This window comes from Drosophila pseudoobscura, chromosome X (genome assembly GCF_009870125.1).
Source record: "Drosophila pseudoobscura strain MV-25-SWS-2005 chromosome X, UCI_Dpse_MV25, whole genome shotgun sequence".
NCBI classification, from domain to species: domain Eukaryota; kingdom Metazoa; phylum Arthropoda; class Insecta; order Diptera; family Drosophilidae; genus Drosophila; species Drosophila pseudoobscura.
Window position 1 is genome coordinate 4,005,510 of NC_046683.1, and position 25,065 is coordinate 4,030,574.

At 46.6% G+C, this 25,065-nt stretch overlaps 4 protein-coding genes and 1 long non-coding RNA gene across 9 annotated transcripts; 3 read left to right on the top strand and 2 right to left on the bottom strand.

Annotated features, from left to right (window-relative positions):
• Positions 1-1,268: 1,268 nt before the first annotated feature.
• On the top strand, positions 1,269-7,078 carry LOC4815628 (retinol dehydrogenase 12). Of its 2 annotated transcripts, none has more exons than XM_015185807.2 (2): positions 1,269-1,425; positions 5,487-7,078. In XM_015185807.2, the coding sequence occupies exon 2, from the start codon at positions 5,511-5,513 to the stop codon at positions 6,693-6,695; it is 1,185 nt and encodes a 394-aa protein (XP_015041293.2). In that variant the 5' UTR covers positions 1,269-1,425; positions 5,487-5,510; the 3' UTR covers positions 6,696-7,078. The 2 variants fall into 2 exon arrangements, with proteins under 2 accessions (XP_015041293.2, XP_001355606.3); XM_001355570.4 differs by lacking the exon at positions 1,269-1,425 and adding an exon at positions 4,417-4,763.
• Positions 7,007-7,753, bottom strand: LOC26532052 (uncharacterized). Its single transcript, XR_001452631.2, has 2 exons — positions 7,287-7,753; positions 7,007-7,201 (listed from the first exon to the last, which is right to left on the bottom strand). It is a non-coding gene; the product is annotated as an uncharacterized lncRNA (long non-coding RNA).
• Positions 7,754-11,890: 4,137 nt separating this feature from the next.
• On the top strand, positions 11,891-14,585 carry LOC6902200 (zinc finger protein 624). The gene has a single exon (XM_002133691.3). It carries the CDS (start codon positions 12,220-12,222, stop codon positions 13,345-13,347), a length of 1,128 nt encoding a protein of 375 aa, XP_002133727.1. The 5' UTR covers positions 11,891-12,219; the 3' UTR covers positions 13,348-14,585.
• Positions 14,586-14,799: 214 nt separating this feature from the next.
• Positions 14,800-15,673, bottom strand: ND-B16.6 (NADH dehydrogenase (ubiquinone) B16.6 subunit). Of its 2 annotated transcripts, none has more exons than XM_001355569.4 (3): positions 15,547-15,673; positions 15,373-15,486; positions 14,800-15,300 (listed from the first exon to the last, which is right to left on the bottom strand). In XM_001355569.4, exons 2-3 carry the CDS (start codon positions 15,476-15,478, stop codon positions 14,942-14,944), a joined length of 465 nt encoding a protein of 154 aa, XP_001355605.1. In that variant the 5' UTR covers positions 15,479-15,486; positions 15,547-15,673; the 3' UTR covers positions 14,800-14,941. The 2 variants fall into 2 exon arrangements, with proteins under 2 accessions (XP_001355605.1, XP_015041291.1); XM_015185805.2 differs by having other exon boundaries at positions 15,373-15,489.
• Positions 15,674-16,221: 548 nt separating this feature from the next.
• On the top strand, positions 16,222-25,000 carry kdn (citrate synthase). 3 transcript variants are annotated; one of them, XM_015185803.2, is made up of 4 exons: positions 16,527-16,680; positions 16,830-16,907; positions 23,350-24,327; positions 24,395-25,000. In XM_015185803.2, the coding sequence occupies exons 2-4, from the start codon at positions 16,863-16,865 to the stop codon at positions 24,764-24,766; spliced, it is 1,395 nt and encodes a 464-aa protein (XP_015041289.1). In that variant the 5' UTR covers positions 16,527-16,680; positions 16,830-16,862; the 3' UTR covers positions 24,767-25,000. The 3 variants fall into 3 exon arrangements, with proteins under 3 accessions (XP_001355604.2, XP_015041289.1, XP_015041290.1); XM_001355568.4 differs by lacking the exons at positions 16,527-16,680; positions 16,830-16,907 and adding an exon at positions 16,222-16,446; XM_015185804.2 differs by lacking the exon at positions 16,527-16,680 and having other exon boundaries at positions 16,690-16,907.
• The last annotated feature ends 65 nt before the right edge of the window (positions 25,001-25,065 follow it).

Sequence of the window (25,065 nt, forward strand, 5' to 3'; positions counted from 1 at the left end):
CCACTTTCCACGCTGCGACAGAGATCCAGGAAATGGTAATCAAGTCTAAGAGACTTCCAGGAATACCATTATGTATCCGTTATGTATTCTGTCGGTCAGAAATGAATGCAAATGAAGGGGAGAGTAGCCTGCAACAGCAGGTTGCACTATGGTTTCCCATTGGATATACCGTACAGTAAACCTGCGATGAGGACGATCACTGATCGATCAAGGGTATCAAAAGACTCGACCCACCAATCGATAGTCTACTTTTGATTTCCTGCTGGGCTTTCTGATTTCTTCTCTTTCTGTTCTTTGTTCTTGTTCTTGTGCTTTGCTGTACCGTTCCGTTGCGCTCCGCACTTGCTCTTGCTCTTTGTTGTGCTCTCTCCGCTTGTTGCTGTTGATGCGCTTTCATCTGGTTCGTTTCTCGCCCCTTTTGATTTTGCTTTTGATTTTGCCTTGCTGCTGTTGTTGTTCTCTTTGTCTTTGGCTTTTCGTTCTATTTGCTAATTTACGAATCAGTTGAAGCTTGATTGGTCATCGGGAGCACAGAGCGCTGGGGGACGGGGGACCGGGGGGCTATTGTGTGCGCTCTTATGCTGCCATGAGAGGCAACAGGTTTTCATTGGCATTACCGCCCTGCCTGCTCTCCCCCCTGACGCTCACACTGCTCATGCTCTGCTCTGCTCTCCTCTCACTCTGTCTCTGTGGTTGTGATTCGCGCGTGCCGCATTCAAGTCGCTGCTTAATTGAACAGTTATTGAACAATTATTCCCAGTTCGATCCTGTTTTGGGAGGCAATGCCATGGCCTCAGTGGCCTTCCTCCATTTCCACACTTCTGATGATGAGCGGGACGGGAGCTGCTTCTCCTTCGTTACGAATGCATGATTTCGATTCAAATCGATGCAAATATTCAGTAAAATTGCAAGCCAGTTACATATTCTGTGAAATCGAATGTTCCTATGTACCTTTTCGTTAACCTACCTTGCCCTCAAACTCGAAATCTTCGACTCCCAACCGCACCGCTCTCTCGTTATCAGTGTGTCTCTGTTTAATCCCCGCTCTTTCAATGGATTGAATGGATCTTATTCCCTCTCTTTCAATGGATTGAATGGCTCTTTCCCTCTCTTTCAATGCATACGTTCTCATTCCCTGTTCATTCTCTTTCCAATGGATCTGTGTAGCTTCTTGCGGCTGGTCAGTTTTGAGATTCTGGAATGGGAATGGGGATTATCTCTATGGAATAAAATAAATTATTTTCTGCTGCAGTCGATTCGTTTTATATAAGAACGAGGCGGCATGTGCTACAGCGGTACAGTTGCCTCCTGCGCGTGTTGTGACAAGTTGTTTACTCTCGTAGTACTAGTACTTCTCGCGCGGTCTTTTCTAGGTCTTGTGGGCTTTTGGCAGCGCTTCCACTCATTATTCGCTCGAAGATCAAGGTCAGTCTCAACTAATCTCATCTCCCCATGCGCTTACATAACGCAATAATGCATGTGTCCCAATTATGTGGCCCCATAGCACCACCCACTCTGCATTGACGTCAGGCGGAGAGTCATGTATTCTGGTGGGCGACGTGGCACTTGCAAGATAAGAGCAAACTTTACACAATTTTTTTGACACAATTAAGCCCTGTGTCGCATAGAGTCGCAGGTGAAGCCGAAAGGGAAGGCAGTGGGGCGTGGCCGGGCTGCAGGGTTGCTGGGATGCTAATAGCATCCAAAGGCGATTAGCAGTTGAGTGCATGAGCTGCCGCTGACTTACTAAGAGGATAACAAAGCGGAAGCCGCACCAGATAGAAACCAAATTTTATGTGAGAAACATACCCGTATGCTCCCCGTGCCCCCCCTGCAGCTGTAAGCGGATTGTGCACCGCAATGTCGCCCCCATATAATGAAGGAATAAATGCTTGACTTATGGTAATTTTTGTGAAACCTTTTCGCATTTGTGCATCATCTTCTCGAAAGCCACAAGCTGGCCTCCTGTGGAGGACTAAACTCTGGAATTGTGGAATTTTTGCGGCAATTGCTTTTCAAAACATGCTGCAGCTGAATGCTGCTTCTCGTGCGGTCACTTGAGGTAGTTGCACGACACAATGTTTCAGTGTTGAGCATTCCTAAAAGTTTAAACCTTCCGTAAAATGTTGTGTCAGATCCACAAACTGAAAACCAATTTCCAGTTACTTCCAGGAATTTCATTATAAATTAGACTAGAACAAAAAGCACTTGTCACTTGCAGCAATGCCTGAAATTCATAGGAATGCATTTGTACGTGGGTGCCACAGCATGTTGCAATTACCAGGCCCCTGAGGTGCAGCCACTGAACCGCTTCAAGTGGGATATAGTAACAATCCTATCTGATATACTATGTATCTAGAACTGGTCTGAAGGTCTTTTGATGGCGCCGATCCCAGCTTACGATTTTCCTTGGTTGTATGTCGTCTATTCAACTTAGGATGAATCCTTTTCAAAAATAGTGGCCACGTGTGCGAATTACAAGAATACTTAAATTCGCCATTCTTAAAGAAGATTTGTTCAATTTGTCGGATACAATTATTTTTCCTTTTAAAAATCGCGACGAAAAAGCTCTTAAAAACAGCAGTAAACTGAAATTTGATTGCCGTGCCAGTACTTAAGTCCGGCAAAGTAAATTCGCAGATAATTATCTGCCAATAAGATTTATGAGGTCTGAGATGATCAAGTTTAAAGTACGTTCTCCAAGGGTAATATGGGTCTTTCTTTAGTGTACATATTGTACATCTGTTGAACAATTCCTAATGATATTTCATCGATTTTTGAATGCATATGCCATGCTGTCGAAACGAAACGAAACAAAACCTTCTACAACTGACTCGTTCTCCTTTGAAACCCTCAACGAGGGTCGTTGTTGTTCAGGGCCCGTCTTGCGGCCGGGCAGTGGAAAATTCCCAAAAAGCCAAAAGTCTGAACTGAAAGGACCAGGGTATTGAGGGGTGGCTGTTTCTGCTCATCGATTTAACAGTGCGGGAAAAGAAACGGCGTCTGACGACGCGTTGTCCTGACCTAGTCCAAAGTTGCGCACTCTCTCGGCCCTACCACCTACCACTGCTCTCTAACTTGGGCCGACTCCTGCGCTCCGACCCTGTACGTAGCCAAGGAATGCCAATTTAAGGTGAGGCACATTCGCGCTTATTTTATTTGGGCGAATATTTGGCTGGTGTCACTCGCTATCGTTTAGTGTTGGTTTTTTTGTACGTTTGGGAAGGGGCACACCTTTTATTAATGCACCATGACCCTGCTTCTCTTCTGGCGTGCTCTTTCTCTTATCATAAACACTCTCTCCTCTCTCTTTCTCTGAGTTTCTCTCTCTTCCTGGCATTGTTGTTTGGCATGTGAAAACGCACGTCAGCCACCAAAAAAAAAAACAACAAAAAAATACCCCTCACAAGCCCTCAAATCCTGTGACCCCTGCGACTTGCTTTTCGGCCCGAGTCAAGGACATTCAACTCTGCTCTGTCGTCATTATCCGTGTTTTTTTTTTGTTGGTTTTTTTTGTGTGTGTTTGTGCTTCCCCATCGATTTTCGTGCGTGCTGCCCGACGGATTTCCACCAAGTTACGAGGTTTGAGGCGCGAACACGGCGCTGGTTAAGACTTGAAAGCAAAGTGCAGGTCCAAGTCCAAGTCATAACCAGCCGGTGCGAATGAATTGTTCATAGTCTTGGCCTTGTCGGGGGCCAGGGGCCAGGGGCCAGCGCGGCCAGGCACCTCTGCGATCCTCGACAGGTGCTCGCAACCCCTGGGGTCTTGATCCCGCAGCCGCAGCCACAGCCACAGCCACACGGCTCTCTTCGGGGAGAGCGGAGAAAAATCGTGATGCGAATTGGAATGGCCTCATTATGAGATAGGAGTGGCGTGGCCGGCAGGCCGGGGAAGCCACAAAAAGAGGCAGGCGGCGGCAGTGCGCTCCGCGAACGAGTGAGCAAAACAAACGTGGACAGAAGCAGCGAGCAAAGCAGAATGCAAGAAAGGCAGAGGCAGAAATGTGTAAAAACAATATCAGCAAAGCCGAAGCTAGTGATACCCTACACAGATCGATCGATCAAAAATTCCGATAGAAGCTACATATATTATTTATTTATGGGATTTTTCCTCTAGTAGCTATGATATAGTGACCAAATCTTAGTGGATCGTTTGTATATTATCGATCACATTTTGCAATATATGATTCTAAGACAATTTTGCATCAAGAAGTAAAATTCGAAGAAAACTAGACTACCCCTCTACCAAGAGGGTATACAAAAAAAACTGAACAAAGTGAAAGTTGAAGAGAAAGACTACAACAACGACTCGAATTTAAGGCCAGGCCGCAGCTGCGGCACATGCAGCAGCAGCGGCAGCAGCAGAGACAGAGGCATGTTAATAACAGCAGACAGTGTCGGCCGAGGCAAACCGCCTCGAAAACACTTATTTTCAGGTTATTTTTTGACGTGTTAGCGGCTCAGACGGAGCCGTAAGCTTACAATTGGAGCCTACATTCAGTTGGCTAAGATCGCGCCAGTCGTTTGGACGCAACGACCAAGCAGAGGCACCACCACTAACCTGACCCATAAACATAAACAGAGGGCTTCAGAGCGGAGCCACTCTTCCTAATCGATCGAGCAAACGAAAGTGGAAATGTGCGAAATCGCCACCTGACCACCCGAGTGAGAATCGTGTTGGCCAAAAGTCTAGTCTCAGTTGGATCTGTGTCTCCAGTCTCTAGGCCACCAGCGTTATCTGCAGTAAAGATATCAAATATTCGGTAAGCTACGAAAGCAGCAGGTGGGCAAGGTGTGCTGTGGTGTGTTGTGCTGGTACTCAAAAGAAAGTTGAGTAATTTCCCGTAAAAAAAAGCCGAATATGTCAATGAAAGTGTGGTCGTAATGGTGGTGGAGAGGCTTGTTTTCGAATTTCAATGGCGCTGCGTTGACCGACAATCAATAATAGAGCGCCACTAATTATAATTGAGGGTGAAAGCATTACCCGAAACGGCTTCATTCAAGGATAATACACTGTAGGGACAAGTTGTAACAATACAGTGCGAAGGAAAAATATAACTTGTTCCTTTATCGATCCACAAATGGACAATAGCTAAAACCCTGCTTCAGGTGTATGTAAATTGAAGTGAAATCCCTTTACATATTCTTAAGATTCGAAATTCCAACGATCCCTAATCGATATAGTGACGAAGATTCGATAAATCAGACGAAAGCAGTTGTAAATTGTGTGGAAATACGAGTACTGAGCACTAACCCATAATTAAATCACTGGAAACAATTGTTTTATTGCAGGCTATCGATAATTACTGATAATCACTGCCTCTTTTACTGACAAAGTACACACGATCCACAAATGATCCACTACAGATCCACAACCACTTCCATGCATGCCCTTTGCAGTCTCTATCTAAAACAACAATTGAACTTTCTTTTCTCTCTTTTTTCTGCTCTCTCTCACTCACACACACACACACACACACACACAGAAACACATTCGCATACAGCCAGCGATGTCGGAGGCTGTCACACCCATTGGAGGAACAGGGACAACAGCACTGCCAGCCGGCTTCGATCCGACCGCAGAGGCGGTGGAGAAGACGCTCTGCTTTCGTGGATTCTGGGCGTGGTTCGTGCTCCTGTTGCTGATCGGGATCTGTGCACTGTTCGTGATGTGGCTGCTGCGCAAGTGCATCCAGGGCCCCGCCTACCGCAAGGCGAACCGCATCGACGGCAAGGTGGTGATCGTCACCGGCTGCAACACGGGCATCGGCAAGGAGACGGTACTGGAGCTGGCCCGCAGGGGGGCCAAGGTGTATATGGCCTGCCGCGACCCGGGACGCTGTGAGGCGGCCCGCATCGAGATCATGGACCGCACCCAGAACCAGCAGCTTTTTAATCGCAGCCTGGACCTCGGCTCCCTGGAGTCCGTACGCAACTTTGTGGCCCGCTTCAAGGCGGAGGAGTCGCGCCTGGATCTGCTGATCAATAATGCCGGCATCATGGCCTGTCCCCGCTCCCTCACCGCCGACGGCTACGAACAGCAGCTGGGCGTCAACCATTTGGGCCACTTTCTGCTCACCAACCTGCTGCTCGACCGGCTCAAGCAGTCCACGCCCAGCCGGATCGTGGTAGTCAGCTCGGCGGCTCACCTCTTTGGGCGCATCAATCGCGAGGACCTCATGAGCGAGCGCAAGTACAGCAAGTTCTTTGGAGCCTACAGCCAGTCGAAGCTGGCCAATATCCTCTTCACCCGCAAGCTGTCGGTCCTGCTTAAGGACACCGGGGTGACGGTCAACTGCTGCCACCCGGGCGTCGTTCGCACCGAACTGAACCGACACTTTGCAGGCCCTGCCTGGATGAAGAGCGCCCTGCAGGTCGTCTCGCTGTACTTCTTCAAGACCCCCAGGGCTGGGGCACAGACCACGCTGCGCCTTGCCCTGGACCCGTCCCTGGAGAGCTCCACCGGCGGCTACTATTCGGACAGCATGCGCTTTCCCCTGGTTCCCTGGGCCCGCAGTACGGACACCGCCGACTGGCTCTGGCGGGAGAGCGAGAAGCTGGTGGGTCTGCCCCCCATAGAGCCGCCACCGGCACAGAATGGCAATGGGAGCACTAACGGGAGTGCCAACGGTAATGGCAGCCCAGGTACAGCAGCCGCTGAAACAGTGGACACCGTTGTGGTCAATCGCTCGTAGTCGTAGTCATAGTCGTCGTCGTCATCGTAGTCATAAGGAAGAGGTTCGATCAAGTACCAAGACGGGGGTTCGATTGGAAGACCTTGCACTTAACTTATTTTATAGTTTTGCATACCCTTGAAGAGAGTATTACGCGTATCGTGCGATCACATGTCCGTCGTTCGGTTTCTATGAGAAGTGATTTTTCAGCTATAAAGTTTAAGTTTTACACACACAACCAATCATTTCTAAGAACGATCTAGGAACGATCGATCTTCAAGGGTATCAAAAGCTTCGGCCCACCGAAGCTGGCCTTCTTTTGTTGATTTTTGTTTGTTTATTTCTTGTGCATAACACTAGGCAGAAAAACCCAACTTAAAATAAACGGTAAACTTAACATGCAATTCCGTCCTCTCTCTCTTTTCTTCATCAGTCACGCTCACCCCATTTCTCTCCCTGCTCTCCCTGGCTCCAGTCTTCTTCGAATATATATAACATATTAATGCAAGGTGAGGCATTGGCATTCCCTGAACGGTGCAGTGCGAGGGGTGGAGTAAGAATGAGACAAACAAAATATACAACTCGAGAGAGAGGGAAAGGGTCGGCCCTTACCCGGCACAAGTACGCCTTGCAATCCTCCTGCTGCTCTCCCGCTTAGCACCGCTCTTCAAGTGAATGACTTCACTCTCGCACCACTGCACTCCAGTCTTCCTCCCCAATCCTCTTTCTTCTCCGCTTCACCACATTCATTCTTTCTCTCTGTTGGCAATTTGGCAGAGCAACAGCAACAACATTAGCATAAGGAGAACAATTTACGCGAACAAAGCAAAATCAATGAGAACAACGCTGACGATGTCGCCCGCCGACGCTGTCGACTGACGGCGGCCACTGTAATTTCATGTGACGTGAGGGAGTGAGCGAGCAGGCAGACGTGTAATGAGTGAGTAAGTGAGTGAGTGGGACAGTCAGAGTCGTCAGTCACACTGGCGCTCTTTCTCTGCCTCGCATCCCCCTCTTTGTGCATTCATTCACATGCCATTAGCATTAATGGTCGCAGGGGTTGGGAGAGGGGAGAGGGGGGAGCGAGCGAGCGAGTGAGCGGTGGAGAGACTGCAATTAAACCCATGCATGCCCATGGGGTCGTTCTGGTACGTAACTGCAAATTACAGGTGTGCCAAAAGTGAAAATCACAGAACTGAACTCCCCATTGCACCTTTTTTTTGTTTGCCTAAAACATTCCACTCTGTGTAACGCTATAATTTGTATTTCTAATGGTTGTTCATAAATTAAATATTATACATATACTGGAATATATGTACATACACATTAGACAATTAAATCCAATTACACCACTTGTGTGTTACCGAACTTTTTGCTCAAATAGAAAGATCGTCGAAATTATTATTTTAAATTTTGAAAGCAGTCATAATTTTGTACATTTGATTTGAATAAGAAAGAAAAACGGAGATAAAATGACTTTTGTAAATTCCAGCAATTTAGTTTTAAATTAAAGAAAATAATTGTATCAAATTTTAGATATTAGATTATTGTGTGGTCCAGCTTAAAATAGCTTAAATTCTCTAAATTATTAACAAATTCATTCTATGGTCGAACGTTATCCATTCTAGGGTTAAAAACGACACACAGCATTTGCACGAAAAACTGCAATGGAAAATTCCACTCGCCCATGAGTGGCTTTTGATTGCGTGTCCCGTCCCTTTGCCACCGGCCCCGGCCAGGCCCTACCCCAACAGCTGTTCCATTCGGAGAAACGGGCATTTGATCGATAAGAACGGCACCATGGAAAGAAGCATACGATATGTACACATGTATGTACAAGTAGGTGTACAATTATTTGAGCTTGGACATTGAGCCCTGGCTTAAAATTAAGGTGACGAGAAATAGAGAAAGAGTGTGGGTGGATACCTGACTCCAAAATGCAGGCATTAACACTTGGATAATCGTATACCCCGATGGAGGAAAGAGTTTCTCATTCAATAGGTAGAGTTCCCTCCCGTCTGGCATCTGGGATTGGATGGAAGAAGATTGGAAGAAGATTCCAGAAACTTTGGATGGTCGGGCATGGGGCTCGATGTCACGCCGACGGGCTTATGTAAGTGCCTGGTTTTGGCTCTATTACACATATGATTCAATTCCGTTTACTTCCATTCCCACCCTCATCAAGTGGGCATGATGATCGTAGAATTGTGAAATTGCTTGCAAGCGACGTCAATGCGTCGCTAAACATGTGAGATAATAAGAAGGTACCAGTACGAGTACGATTGTTACACGGGCTGGATAAATCAACCTACCGCAATTCGAATTGATAATCATTTTCCAAACAGGAAACTATAGATCAACTTATCAAAGTCAAATTGTAATCGAATTAAATTTAATTTCAAAGAAATTGCTAAGATATGATATGAATAATTTACTGAATTATCAAATTTTGTTTATCCGAAAATTTTAGAACGAGTTGGTACATGCAATTCTCATTCATTGCTTGTTTACCCATGGTAATTTTCTTATATTTATTTTTTTCTTGAAATTTAATTCGCATTGTACGCTTTAGGTATACAGTATGTCAGCTCCAATTAAATAATTACGTTTATTTCTATTTTTTGATGTGTTTGTCGATTTCATTTAAATTTGCCATTCATTCATTAGCTTGATAATATTTTTCAGCTACATACATACATATGTACGAGTATGTGTAATGACACGTTCTTACTCTCAAGTTATACTTGACTTTCGATCCTTCTCCCATCTGACGGCAGTAAAACTCAAGTGGTTTTACGTACAATATTCGGATTGCTGCCTTAGGGGCAAGGGCGCGAGCGATGACGCTAGAGCAACGGTCGGCACGCACTCATTGCAGTGCGTTTGTGTGCGTAGAAAGCATTGAATTGCTGCGGATCACTGTTGCACACGTGTACGTGAGCGGCAGCGCATTTCCCTATGAACATAAGACCCCTGGGCTAGAGAAAGAGCTTTCCCATTATATACATACATATACATATGTACATATCCAGACGTAACCCAACCCATTGCGAGGTCATTAGCTTCCCGACAAAACAGCCACCGATCGAAAAATGTTCCATGCCAAGTTCCAATATGTGTGAAAATTCATTAAGATGTGAATTTGAGTGACTCAACCAGAAGTTCTTTCTACATTGTGGGATGCGATGCCGTTAACAAACGTCAATCGTCGATAAATTGGTTCAAGGCTTTCTGCGGGTCCAAAGAAGTGATGCCTGTTGATGAATGCCACAAAAACAAGATGCAAAAAATACACACAAAAATAAAAAACACTTGTGGGGTAAACAAATGCTAACTGCATCTAAATTGCAGCCAATTCGAAGTACGGGCACTATTTATAGATATGAGACGCTGGCGCATTTCTTTAATGGCCGATAAAAACATTTCCCACAGACACACACACCCACCCGCACACCAGCAACAGCACCAAAACGGTTTGGCGACGTGACAAAAGCAGCAGCGAAAATAGTCCAAAAGGCATGACATCTGAATATCTCTGGGAGCAGGGCAGGGCAGAGGCATGTCTCGAATGGATCGCACGTTTATACGAGATGCGATACAACTGCCATTATTATTTATAATTAATGCCAGTGTTGAAAAAATCCTGTCAGATGTTATTTGGATAAAGGGGCAGCACTGTCCGGCTTAAAAGAGCTCCAGTTCAAATCGATGAATGTGCCTAAAATCAATGAACTTCAGTGATCTATTTATAAAAAGCATCTAGCCACATTATCTTGTGGTAGATGTTGGAAGTGCTACCAGCAAGTAAATTCAAAATTGACTTGAAATTTGAATCGAACCGCTCAAAATAGCTCACGGCTACATGGCTGTTGAGCCGCACGAACGGCGACTGGCAAACGCACTAAAAATACCACACATCCGGCCAGACTATTAATGTCCACCATCTTGGGTACGAAGTTACCTCAATTGAAATTCAAGTTTTTAAGGCATATTTAAAGACAAAAGGTATAGAAACTTCCCTACGCAAGTTTTTTAATTTTCGCACTTTCAAATCGTACTTCCGTGCATAAATTATTCCAAAGGATTGCATTTAAATCCTTGTCGCTCACTTGTTCCTGTCCTTCACATTCAAAAATAATTGGCGCTCAAGTTTGGAGGGACTTGTTCTTTGTCTTTTGCGATTCGCTCTATATTTCGTGATGGGATATCTTTTCTTCGTGGAAGGATTTTTTTCGCCATACTGTCCTTTCAGCTTGATAGGTCCCTACATTCCAAACTCAATTACTGTTGATCTTTTCAGTTTAAGCCTTTTTTAGACACTACCTAATAAAAGATAGTATTAAAACCAAGCCAGTCAAAGAGATAATTGATTCATTAATCGGATAAAATTATGTGGGCGGGGCTGAGAAATCTATCTAGCTTGTAATATTCGACGAAATATTAAAAACGAGGAATATAGAACTGCAATAGAACTTGAATTCGTCAGTATATTTACGGTATATCTCGAAAATGAGACAGTATATTTTATCGCTAAGTCCCAGGCCACATTGGTTTTCTAGCCACCATGTCTAGCTCACACACCTTGCAAATTGTTACTTTTCACAGTATTTTCTAGAATTTAACATTGTATCTTAAGAAGCGTTAGGAACTCACCCTCTTGTCCAATGCACCAATGTAGAAACCGTGTAGAAATGCCATTTAGAGGCCACATCGAATACTAATTCGTGATCAGCATCGATCCTGATCGTATCAAAATCTGATTTTTTTTTAAATTGCTAGAAAAGTCATGACAAAAACTGGATAACGGAGGTTTATCACACTGGCGCTTCGATGGGGCTTATATAAAACGTAGACATTTCCTTTCAGGTGTCGCCTTCTGTAATTACATAAAGATGTAGTTAATATGTGGCGAATGTGTAGTTAGCGTGTGGGGACCATGTAAGGAAATGAATTTAGTGGAAATTGTTTTTGCTAAACCTTATTTTATAAACAATACAATGAGGATGAGAACTTAAATTTAACCAGTCTTGAAGGAAATTGATTTAATAATTGGATAAAACTATGAGTTCAGAGCTGAGGGTCTTAGCTAGCTGGTAATATTCAACCGTATATCCAAAACAAGGATTATGACTCAACTTGAATGCAAATAATTCGTCAGTATATTTACGGTATATTTTTAAATTTGTGACGTATTTCGGTATATTTCGGAGGGTCAGACCGTATATTTGACCGGAATATGCGCGGTCACACTGTCCACCATCTTGGAACGAAGTTGCCACATAAAAAAAAGTCGGAAAGAAGGAAAAAACTACCCAATCTCGCGAAAAATAAGTGTTGACTATTGTAAGAAAAAATTTATCAATCGCAGTACGCGCCAAAAGAAAACCCGGCAGCGAATCGCTGGGTCAACTGCATCATTAGGCACGTACTCTCGTGTGGCTCTGTCGTTGAGGAGGAGGTGGAGAGGAGGCGCTGACGCCACGCCACACACATCACTCAGCCCAACACACACCACACACGCTAAAAGAGCCCAAGAAACAAAAAAATGACCTCGAAGCGTAAGTATCAGAGCCTGTCGAGCTCCAATCCGGCTGTGATCAAAGAGGAGATTGTGCCCGTGCTCATACAAACGGAATCGGACGAAGGCGAAAACGGCGATACACCACATTACACATATGCCTACACGACGACCACAGAAGATGACGATGCCGAGACGACGGAGGTGATCACAATGGACGATCGCCAAGAGGTAATTATCGATGAGAACGGGCATGCCGTGACGCTGCAGCAATTGGTGGAGAACAGCACCGTCGAGGAGGTGGAGACCATCGAACAGGGCGATGGCACGCACACCATTCTCCGTATTGTGCCAAGCATACGGGGCGGCCACCACGCCGATGGCGAGGAAGATGACGAGAACGAGGAACTGGAGGAGGAGATCGAGCATGATGAGGAGCACGAGGTGGAGGAGATTCTGGGAATCGAACACGAGGGCCTCGAGGAAGAGACCGAAGATGGTGTCAGCTCGATTGTCTTCGAGGGCACCATTGACCACAGCATGGAGGGGGACGGACGCAGCAAGACTTTCTACTGCCCAAACTGTGGCAACTGCTACAGCGCTGCCGGCTCCCTGAAGCTGCATATGCGAGCCTGCCTGCGGCAGCGCAACGATGTCTCGCCCGAGGACCGCAAGTGTTCCGTCTGCAGCAAGATCTTCAATTCGGTGGCCTACCTCAAGGAGCACATGATGCGACATACCGGCGAGCAGCCGTTCCGCTGCACCCGTTGCTACCGAAAATTCATCGATCAGCAGAAGTTCAACGCCCACATGGAGTCGCACAAGCATCAGGACAAGCTGGAGGCCGAGGCCGTGGCCCTGGCTGCCCAGCATGGCGGTAAGAAGGTGGTCGTGAAGGAATTCAATTGTTCCTTTTGCAACGAGGACTTCACCGTCGTGTTTGATGTGGGTCAGGTGAAGCGGCGATATGCCTGCGACGGCTGCCGCGATAAGTACTCGAATGCGGAGGCTCTGCGCCAGCACAAGCAGTTAGTGGAGGAGAAACGGGAATTCACTTGCGATCGATGCGGCCGCAAGTTCGTCTTCGAGGGCTTCCTTCAGCGCCACTTACCCAACTGCGATGGCAGCATCAAGCGGCGGCGGGACATGAAGTAGAGATGGCAGCAACGTGATGACAATTGGCGGCCGACGAACCGCAGGCGGTGGCCCCCTCGACACCAGCTGGAGAACCACAATGATGACTACGATGATAGTGATGAGTACCAGCTCCAGTCCGAGGTGGATCCCCTGATGGTTTTACCAATGCATTACGTTGTTATTAAGCAGGAGGCAAGCAAGAAGGACGATACCGATGACGATGACGGCTTGGATGTGAGGCAAAAGAAAGAACAGGCAGAGGAGTAGCAATTAGCAATCGAAAGATGGATGGATGGCTCTACCAACCCCCCGGCGGGACAATCAAATACTTTATTGTGTAATTCTGAAAAATTTCCGTTTTCCCCAGTCGTGTGTGTGGAATTGGAGGTGTGGGGAAGGAAAGAAGAAAGAGCAAGAAAGAGTCCAAATATGTTGAAGGTGTGTGGTAGGTGTGGTAAGAAAAGAGCAAGAAAGAGTCCAAATATCTTGAATAACGTATATATATTATATAGATATATTGAAATAATTTTTTTTTTCATATTGATATATTATCATTGGGACCGTGAATCATTTAAAATCCCAGAAATTTATTTTTGTTGAAGAAAAATGTTTATGAAAGGCATAAGGCCCCTTTAAGTAGAAATATTGATAATTTTAAGAACAAAAAAAAGATGATTTTTGGTTATCAAATTATATTCGATTTCGGTTAAAGAAAAACTAAACTCCTACATATTGGCCTACGAGAGACGAATATAGAGGGAGACGGAAACGGAGAGGCAAGATCATGAAATACGCCATCAACGCTCCAGTTTTCGGTCAATGTATAGCCTAAGCACATTACTTACTTATTTAAAATCCCAGAAATTTATTTTTGTTGAAGAAAAATCTTTATGAAAGGCATAAGGCCCCTTTAAGTAGACATTGATAATTTTAAGAACAAAAAAAGAAATGATTTTTGGTTATCAAATTATATTCGATTTAGGTTTAAGAAAAAACTCCTACATATTTTCCCACGAGAGACGAATATAGAGGGAGACGGAAACGGAGAGGCAAGATCATGAAATACGCCATCAACGCTCCAGTTTTCCGGTCAATGTATAGCCTAAGCACATTACTTACCTTATTAAAAAGAAAAAAACCTTACTTTATAATTCTGCTATTTAATCGTTAATGCTTCGGGAGGCTCCCGCTATTGTGAGGCAAACCCCAAACATTTCTGATTGGTGTTGAGCTCAATAAAGCCAAAGTCACACGAAGAATCCACAAAAATCATTTGGATGCCCATTATTTACTCCCATGGATGGGATGTGGGATATTGGGGACTTTCCGCAGCATCATCGCCCGCCAACACTGGAGTGTGTGGCGTTTTCCCAACCGAACGGCAACACCAGATGAGGACAGCCATCTGGTAACCCTAGGCCCTATACACCCCCACCCAGAAATGCAGTAGCCTGTGGGGCAGGAGACTCGTTTCGTTTTACCCATTTGCATCAATCTCGACGTGTAATTGAGAGCAATGAGCAGGCGCGCTTAGGCAATTCTATAAACAAAAAGCTTCACAATATGCATTAACTAAATAGCAGTACGCTGCTCCGTCCAGTCGTTTCTGAGCTTACGACCAGAGCTTGATGTGGGCACGCTTGGCGTAAGACTTCCAGTCGGCATGGGCATAGAACTCCTTGAAGATGGGCGTCACTAGGGTGTCCTCGGGCAGGGTCTTGAAGACGGGCTCACCGTACCAGGTGCCCACCTCCCAGCCGGGGACATTCTTCATTAGCTCGGCCTCCTCGTCCCGGTTGCGACGCAGCTGGCGCAGGAACTCACGATCGCGCTCGGCAATCAGGATCGGAAAGATGACATTCTGGGCCGAACGCATCTCGATTTCGTCGCGTTTAACCTTTTTGGCCGTCAGATAGTAGATACCCAAGCCGACAGTGGTGACGGCCACATAGGTGCCAATCATGGTGAAGCCTGCACACGGGAGCAAAGGTTATCGAATACACATAGTAACGCAGGCGAGCAGGGGACGAGGATCCCACTCACCTGTGAAATAACTCTTGGGAGGCACACGAGCGAAGGGAATCTTCTTGTAGCCACCGGCTGGAGGCAGGTCCTGCTTAGGGGGCACATGTGGCACGGCCGTGGCCATGATGACTGCTGCTGTGGGGTACACTCAGCGGTGGTTAAATGTTATTTAATTTATTATCTCTAACTTACGCTATGCAAATTGTGCTGAAAAAATAGGAAATCGTCAAAATGTTTTGACGTTTTGCATAACACTAGGGCTGGTCCACTACCGATGGCCCTATCGATTACGTGATTTTCGGGCAGCTATCGACTATCGCTGGGGGGGGAAATTCATTTTTGCAGTGTTTTTAAGAATATTTACGTACATATTTAATTGATTTCAGGAATTGCCATGATCTGTTTGGGCCTCTTTGTCTTGCAATTAAGTTTGCGACCTCTTTTACTCTCTGTCTCTGTACCTGCGAATGTTGATATGTAGAGGTTTTAGTTTGCGATCCGTGTGTGTAGATAAATGGTATTTTAACTTCTTATTTTATTTCGTTAAATAATTTGTGAGAATATAAACTCTCACGTTCTGTCTGAAATGTCTGTTGAAATGTTTTATTAAATAAACTATATATGTAAGCTATACATATGTGGACCGACAGATAATATCGATACATCGTCGCCCCATCGCTAGGCATATTCACAGCTGTCCCGAAAAAAACTGCCAACTCATTTTTTGAGCCTAGCAAGCCGTAAGAATTCTACCGGGCACAGGTTACAAGCTTAGATTCGCATTGTTTCAGTCATTAATAAGTATTTTCTCCAGTGTGCAAGCAATTCGTAGAATATTAGTTTTCCGTGCACACATTCGTTCGGTAAAAAAAACCTGTAAGAATGTACGTTTCGCGTTGCTTGGCTGCACCCGGCGTTGGCCTACGCCTGCAATGCCGCACATTATCCAAAAAGTCAATCTGGGATGCCAAGAATTTGCTGCGCGACCGCTTGCTCGGCACTAAAGAGGCTGCACAGGTGCAGGGCCAGGTCAATATGCAGGCTGTGGCCCAGCAGCAAGAGGCAGTGATGGGAGGGCCTGACGTCCAGCAGGTGAGTCAAATGTTCGCGCCACATCTGGCATGTGGGGGTGGGTGTATGTGCGCGCACGCTGGTGGTGCTGCCAACCTAGACCAGACCGGAGCAGACCTGAGACCAGACCCAGACCATGGCACGTCTGCTACATGCGGCAGCGCGATTACGCGAAAACAGCGACATTTGCTTGGCGGGCCATTCAGTTGCCGCGCAGCTGCCGTGTAAGAAGGGAGAGAAGGAAACTCAACAAAAGTAAAAAAAATAACATTTCCAAAAGCTATATTCTTCACTGGGGAAAGCAATTTTTTTCAGTGTTTGTGTGTGTTAGTGTGGAAAATTTGCTATCTTTTCTAAAGGCGAAAGTGTTTCTCTTCTCTCTCTCTCTCTTTCTCTCTCTAAAGAGCAACAGCATTCTTCATACATAACCGTTGATCATGTCGTTCTATCGCATTTCCGCACGTAAATTGGCCGAGGCACAGGTGAGTAGTACCGTTCCTGGTTCCTGTTCCAGTTTCACTTTCCAGTTCCGTTTACTCATCCCGCCCCCGCAATGAAGCCGTTCATTCAGTTTCGCTGTTATCCTCTTCCCCCCTCTCGCTCTCTTTCTCTCCCACGCACGCACTAGCACTCCACATCGAATACCCTACACGTCACACAAAAAAAAAAAAAAAGATTCCGCCATGTGCTTGCGATTAAGAAACTTTACTTTATTGTGCCCTGATAAGTGTGTAGTGTGGGGCATTCCACGCTGGCCAGACCATCCTGTCGAGTGTTCCGCCATATATAACACATTACATAATCTCTGAAGAGGTGGTCGGGGTGGGGGCATGGCGAAAAGATTCGCTTTGGGGCTATTTTGGCAAATGCCTATTTCTTGTTTTATATAAATAAAACACTCTTCGCTTTATTCGGGTTTAACGAACTCGGCCGCGCATCCCAGTTGCCTTTTGTGTGTTCATCTTATATTTTGGGAAATTTCCATAAGCGTGGCTTTGCAAACCAGACTTGGCCCAAAGCACCATGCGGCCTTGTTCTTGTAATGTTACAGCGTTGGCAGTGCTCGTCCCAGACCAGTCCCGCACTCTCTCTCTCGCTCTCTATCTCTCTCAAATAAATGCTCTCTCGTTCTCGAGGGTACAACAAAGGCAAAAGGAAAGGTGTATTCATATAAGGTGGGGTGGTAGTCGGCATGGCTCAGCCGAGTGGCCTTTTAATTTCATGTGACCGCTCTCCCTTCGGTGGCTTTGGTCACAGGGCATGTCTCACCTCGACCAAATATGCCTTGGCAGAAGACAGCCAGCAGCAGGGCAGCCACAAGTCACAGGTAGCCGCCACCACTCTCTCTGGGCTCTCGCTTATTACTCTCACGCTCTCTCTTGTTCTGGCTAGCTCTCTTACGCCTCATCGCGTCGTTTTGTTTTCAAAGAGTTTCTGTCACGTGTTGTTGTTGCCAAAAAAAAACAAAAAAAAAAAAAAATGCTTGACTGAAAACCAGAGAACCAAGAAGTCCGCCGAATGACCTTAAGAAGAGGCTGCCAATTGAACCCATTCGCCGCCCACTGGCAATGCACCCCAAGTATTTGCATGAGAGCGTCTGCTTGTGTGTGTTGCTTTTGGGGCGGCAGCATGGATTATGCAATGGCCAGCAGTAGCAGCACAAAAGTAGAGCAGAAAATTGATAATTGGAAAATCAATAATAGTCACGCACATGGAAAGGAGAACTGAGAACAGAGCACGAGCCTTCCAGGACGAGCCTCCTTTTGTGTGTCAGTCTCGTCTTCCTCACTCTGACGCATCTGAGGGTGTTACATCGTATCTCTCTCTCTCTCTCGTTTCTCTGAACCGTTGAGTAATCCCTCTGCCTTCGTGAGAGGATTGCCTGAGGATGGCGCTATGGCTGCCTGCGCGCTCTTCGTTTTCTATTGCCTCTGATATTCCTACTGCTTCTCTTCTGCTCGGTTTCCCCACCCCCCGCCTCTTTTCTCCTCCCTTCTCTGGTCCCGGGCAGAGTGCCAAAAAACGCGCGCACTGACGTGGGTACTCAGCAAAAAGCGGAACACATACGTCGGAATAGTGGGGCGAATCTCCTTCTTATTTTTAATGATTTGCTCTTCTCTCTATCTTTTTCTCTGCTATAAATAATTGCTGTAAATGCTATGCTAAATACGGTTTTTGTGCGATTGAATAATAAACATTTACAACAAGCAGCAAGCGACGATAGATAGCCACAAAAACTACACACAAATACATTCGGTTTATTATTTCACCTTCGGCGTAGCCGTAGCCGTAGCCGTAGCCGTAGCCTCCCCTCCCAACCAAGCATCATTCACCGTTAAAATGGCGAACACGCGAAATCTTTTATCGCCCGTCTGCTAATACGTCACAAAAATTGTACGTGACGCGAGGTTTAGTAGATGTTTACGTAATGCCACGACCAGAGACGACCCTTTGGGCGTACACACACCCGTACACACGTACACTCGCCAAAACAAAGAGACTCAGGAGAGAGAGAGAGAGAGTGAAAGAGAGCAGGTGTCTAGAGCTAAACAGCTGATCAAGCGATTGCATAAGAAGCAGCCAAATGCAAAAAATTGTATAAATGGTCTCGCTCGGCCTCTCCACATCTGATTAGATTTGTACATATAATTTTATTTTTATGGCGGTACTTTATGGAGGAGGTGCTGCGTGTGTGCAAAGCTCAAGTGGCCCTACTATAGGCCCCAATCCAGTCCAGTCCCTCCCTTGGATCACAATCCCCGTATCACTTTAGTTATGCTCAAGTTCGTAACGGTATAGATAACAGTTTTGGGGGGGCGTCATGGAAAGTTTTATAGGCCTCTTTCAGAGAGGCTAAATTTTGTCCAAGACCTTGGCCTTCAAAAACAAAATATATGTATATTGTAAAAATAATTTGTTTCATCATTACATATCCTCATATATTTCTGTCGCAGAAATCGATCAATCTGTGTATCTAAAGAGACTTACATGGTTTTCCCTGAGACAAAGACTGGGTGGGAAACATCGATGAGATTGTGTTATCAAGATATTGATCATGTGATGAATAATCGTACCCGTTCCCACACCACTCTCTCTTTCTTTGTGTCTGCCTCTCTTGATGTCTCTCTAATTTATTTGTTCTTTTGTACTAACGCATAGCCCTAGCCCCCACCCGACCCCCATCTCCCCATCCAACTGAACAGTGCGCCTGATAAGCGTGACAAATTTGTGCGCATTGGGCACATGATCGACGCACAGGAGAGAGAGACGCCACCACATTCGTGGGGTGGGGCCGGACAGCTGGTTAGAGCTGATAGCGCCAAAGCCCCAGCCAGCGGCCGCAGGCCCCACGAATACCCCACCAGGAGGTGTTAATTCACTCAGTTTTTAGTGATAAAACAAGCAAATATTCCCTTGCAGTGCGCCATTTTTAGTCGGTTTTGCTAATGAAGAAATCGGAATGCGCAACCCGAACCTCCACAAAAAGATAAGCAAAACAGAAACCGAACCACACATAAAACAAAGCCCATTGATGGACATTGATTGATGAATGATGATTGGAAGCTACTAGTTGAAAGAAATACTCTTCGATGAAGTAACTACCCCGATGAGGGGGAAGGCAATAACATGAACTGGTCACGAAGCCACCTCTAACCTGAATAAAATGTACGTAAAGGAAGGAGAATTACGATTAAGGAGATTCCATTCCATTAAGGGATTACAGAAGTCAACTGAATCTCCAGCGATTCTCCGGCATTAACGCAACCGACCGAGGGGCACTGCAGCATGACGCACAACTTTTGAATTCGATAAATCAGCAGTACAGGCTACAGAGTCTATCTCTATTTCTGATTGAATGATAGTTGAGACTGAATTACGATTATTGGCTTAGGACCCACTGTAGTAAGTGACTAATAAAAACCCCGTTGCCAACTCACTGGAAGCAAAGCACTTAACCAAGGCTCCGTATCTCCGAATGATCCCCCACTCGTGTGCTTTCCCCACTCGTGTGTAATGGTTTTTGTAAAGCTTCTGGCTGCCCAGCAACAGCAGAACATATCCCACAGATCTACAGATATACAGATCTACAGCTTAACCAAGCAGAGTGGAATCGCTCTGGAAATTATGGCCGGGGGATGACGTCAGTGTAGTGGCCGTGGCAGTGGCAGTGTCAAATGTGATGTGTATTTACTTTTGGTGTCTGCTGTGAGACACAAAACAAAAAACAACCAAGCAATGAGTAGTAATAGCTAACAGAAAACTTAATTAAGGCGATTATAGATCTCGCTTTGATGGAGGAACAAAGCCGCAGCAGCCTCGTCAGGCAGTCAGTAAGTCAGTTAGTTAGCAGGGGATGCAATTATTGAGCAATTGTAAAATGTTCTGTAATAATAGCAGAAATAATGCTAGAAATCATTAAGCCAAATTGGAAGCGTCACGCAAAGGCGGCAAGGCGAGAGCCTCCAACGAGAGATAAAAAGAGGGTGAGAGAGAGAGAGAGAGAGAGAGAGAGGTTGCTTGGTGGATCACCTCGTGCGCTGCCAACTCTGCGCTTCTCGAGGTTGGTTTCCTTACCCGTTAGCATCGGAGAGCTGTCCACTTGTCATGCTATGTGTTTGTATTGCTATTGCCAGACGGGATTGATTATGCAATCGCTTGACTAATCGTTCGATGCCGAAAGGAAGTCTGGTCTGGGGCAAGCAACACGCGACTCTGATCAACTAGATGACACTTCCTTAATGACAGTATGCATAGCGTTTATGTGTACACACGCTCCCGCTCATAGTTGTCGAGCCTCAGACTCAGCTGTGTGTGCGAGCGATAATTGCCAGCGCGTGAGACCTTCAAATTTCCACACACACTCACACACACACACACAAAGCATAGAGTACTTATGTATGTACATATGTGCTAAATCATAGAACTATACTTGATATTTGTTGTCGCTGTTATCAAGAGATGAACGAACGCCAGGCGACTGCAGCACATCGCCCCGCCGTCGACCCACCTCTTGACTAATCTCTGATAATGGAGTACGCCTGAGCACTCGAGTATTCTTTGAATTTTGAATCGATTTTCTAGGCGAACACTATCGGGGCCCAACCCACTGCCAACGCAGGCGCGTCTTATCGAATGCTGCAAAAGGAAATGCCCCAGAAGAGTAAAAAAAACAAGAAACAGCAACATACATGTCGTGTGCTCGACAAATTACAAGAAAAGAACTGCCAGAACTGTCCAACCATCGATTGACACTTTGTCCAAAAGGAACACCGCTTTGCTGCTGCTGACTGATAGCTCAATTAGCGCTGGTCGCCTGTCTATGCCTGGGGCATGCCACTTGATTTGCTTGCGGTTTGTGCAGCAAAACGACGAGTGTTTTGCTAAGGTTTCGAATTTCCAAACAAGCCTGTCGAACGGGAAACCCGGCAGCAGCCGAAGCGGTCGTGTGTATTTGTTTCTCGCTTGTTAAACGACCCATCGATCGTGTTGCGTTTATGTTTGACACACGCCCCTCCCATTATCGATAATTGATACATATTTGATTCTTGCGTGGCGTGTGAAATTTTATCAATGAATGTTTGGCATCAGCGAAAGCCAGAAGAAAAATATACAAAACCAACCGGTTTGCGGCTGGCTTGGTCAACCCAAATCAATGTGCGCCACCGGAGGGGCTCAAAAATCATGCAATTCAATTTGCAAGCAACGAGCAGCCGTCGGACGGACAACAAGCGGCAGGCGAGAAGCGGCGCCACAAGTTCAGTTGGTTAATTGAATTTGTTGACCCACTAGCCACCGCAGAGTCACCGCCGAGCCATCGCAGAGCCACCACAGAGAGCGGCAGCAGAGAGCCAGAGCCCCCAGACAGTCGACTGTCAATCAAACGGCATCGCACTTTGCGCTTGGGAGCGCGGAATCAAGTCGGAATTGGAATCGTATTCGATTCGGATTGGATCCGTTGCCATGTCTCGTTTTGCATTTTTTTTTGTACCAGTAGTACTTGCGTTTCGAACGCGTGGCAAAGATCATTCCATTCAACACACATGTGCTGTTGTCTGTAGAAGGGGGATATGCATAAGGTATAGATACTATATACATACCTATGTATAGCTCTGTATATAGATCTGATCTCGCTTCTGCCCTTCCTTGTTTGTTTTTTTTGGCACGGGCACGATCCGAAGCGACTTGAACTTCCGAACCAGTAACAGCTGTCTCTACCGTTCACTGAACCAAAGAGAAAGGGAGAGAAGGCGGTTGACCCTGGCTCTGGCTATGGTATTTGTGGCCCAAGGTACAGTCTGCCGAGTGAACTATCACTGTGGCAGAGCTGGGATAGAATTGTAATACTCTATGTTACATAGTTCGTTGACGCATCTCTATGGCGACGCGTGTGAGTCATGGAAGAATCCATAGAGATTCGTGATCTGTGCAGCGTTATCAGTCCACAGTTCGTGTCTGATGTGTGCCTTAGACTGCATCGCCACAAACGACAGCGACAGCGACAACGACAACGACGGCTTCTGTGTGCAATGTCAAGCTCTTGAAGTGCGGCTCAATGACAGGCGAAAGCGATTACAAAAGCGATTGCAGCTGATTGCCATCGGTTGCATTGATGGGAGTGCTCCCTGCTGAGATACCATTGAATGAAGGAGATATATATTCGATAACTTCTGCTAACTGATATATGACAAATCAATGCCATTCATAATTTATCGGTTGTCATCGATATCTGATATCGAACTCCTTGCAATCGATTACCACTCTCCACCGGTAACTGAATTTTCATTTTACCATATATAACTTTTCGATAATTTATCGATTAGCAATCACCAAAACCATTTCCATTAACTGTAACTTATCGATAACTATCGATAGTCGATAACTAACTAATATTCACTGTTTGTATGTTTTTTCTTGCAATTTCAGAAACTTCCCAATGTTGGGTCGTATGTGCGCCAGATCTCCGCCGATGGACGCAGCCTGCGCGATGTACTGACCGCCAAGGTGCCCGCTGAGCAAGAGCGCGTGAAGAACTTCCGCAAGCAGCATGGCGCCACCAAGCTGGGTGAGACCACCATCGATATGATGTACGGTGGCATGCGTGGCATCAAGGCCCTGGTCACGGAAACCTCCGTGCTGGACGCCGATGAGGGTATCCGCTTCCGCGGCCTCTCCATCCCCGAGTGCCAGAAGGTGCTGCCCGCCGCCCCCGGTGGCACCGAGCCCCTGCCCGAGGGTCTCTTTTGGCTGCTGTTGACCGGCGAGGTTCCCACCCAGTCCCAGGTGCAGCAGCTCTCCCGCGAGTGGGCCGAGCGCGCCGCCCTGCCCCAGCATGTGGTCACAATGCTGAACAACATGCCCACCAGCCTGCATCCGATGTCGCAGCTGGCCGCCGCCGTAACGGCCCTCAATCACGACAGCAAGTTCGCCAAGGCATACTCTGAGGGTGTGCACAAGAGCAAGTACTGGGAGTACGTCTACGAGGACAGCATGGATCTCATTGCCAAGCTGCCTGTGGTGGCCGCCACCATCTACTGCAACACGTATCGCGGCGGCAAGGGCTCCCGCTCGGTCGACTCGAGCCTCGATTGGTCCGCCAACTTTGTGAAGATGCTCGGCTACGACAATGCCCAGTTCACCGAGCTGATGCGTCTCTATCTGACCATTCACAGCGACCACGAGGGTGGCAATGTCTCTGCCCATACCGTGCATTTGGTTGGCTCCGCATTGAGCGATCCCTACTTGTCGTTCGCCGCTGGCATGAACGGTCTGGCTGGTCCCCTGCACGGCCTGGCCAACCAGGAGGTGCTCGTCTGGCTGCGCAAGCTCCAGAAGGAGGCTGGCAACAATCCATCGGAGGAGCAGCTGAAGGACTACATCTGGAAGACTCTCAAGTCCGGACAGGTACAGGACTTAATAGCCCTTCTAGTCTGGCATTTGATTTACTGATTTGGTTTCGATTCGATTACAGGTTGTGCCCGGCTATGGACATGCCGTGCTCCGCAAGACCGATCCCCGCTACACCTGCCAGCGCGAGTTCGCCCTGAAGCATCTGCCCGAGGATGAGCTGTTCCAGCTGGTGTCCAAGATCTACAAGGTGGTGCCCCCAATCCTGACCGAGACCGGCAAGGTGAAGAACCCCTGGCCCAATGTAGATGCCCACTCCGGTGTCCTGCTGCAGTACTACGGCATGAAGGAGATGAACTACTACACCGTTCTGTTTGGCGTCTCGCGTGCCCTTGGCGTGCTCGCTTCCCTCGTCTGGGATCGCGCCCTTGGACTGCCCATCGAGCGCCCCAAGTCATTCTCCACCGATCTTCTGGTCAAGATGGTCCAGAAGTAAGATGGACGTCGACGAAGGCGGTGATGGGGGGGTGGAGTGGAGAAATTGGAGGGAAGTTTAAGACGCAGGTGCGGTCGCAGAAGACGAATTTCGTTCTTCGGGCAGTAGCCAAGTAATACACGAGACGAGAGTGAGGGAAAAGAGAAATGAAACGACGATTGAATGTGGAGTAGAAACAACAACCAAATACGAACCAACAGCTAAACAACAACAAAACTGCTAAGAAAAACAAAAACAAAAGAGAAAGAGCAACCACAAAAAACCAACAATAAGCTGGAAATAAGGCAGAAAACTTATTT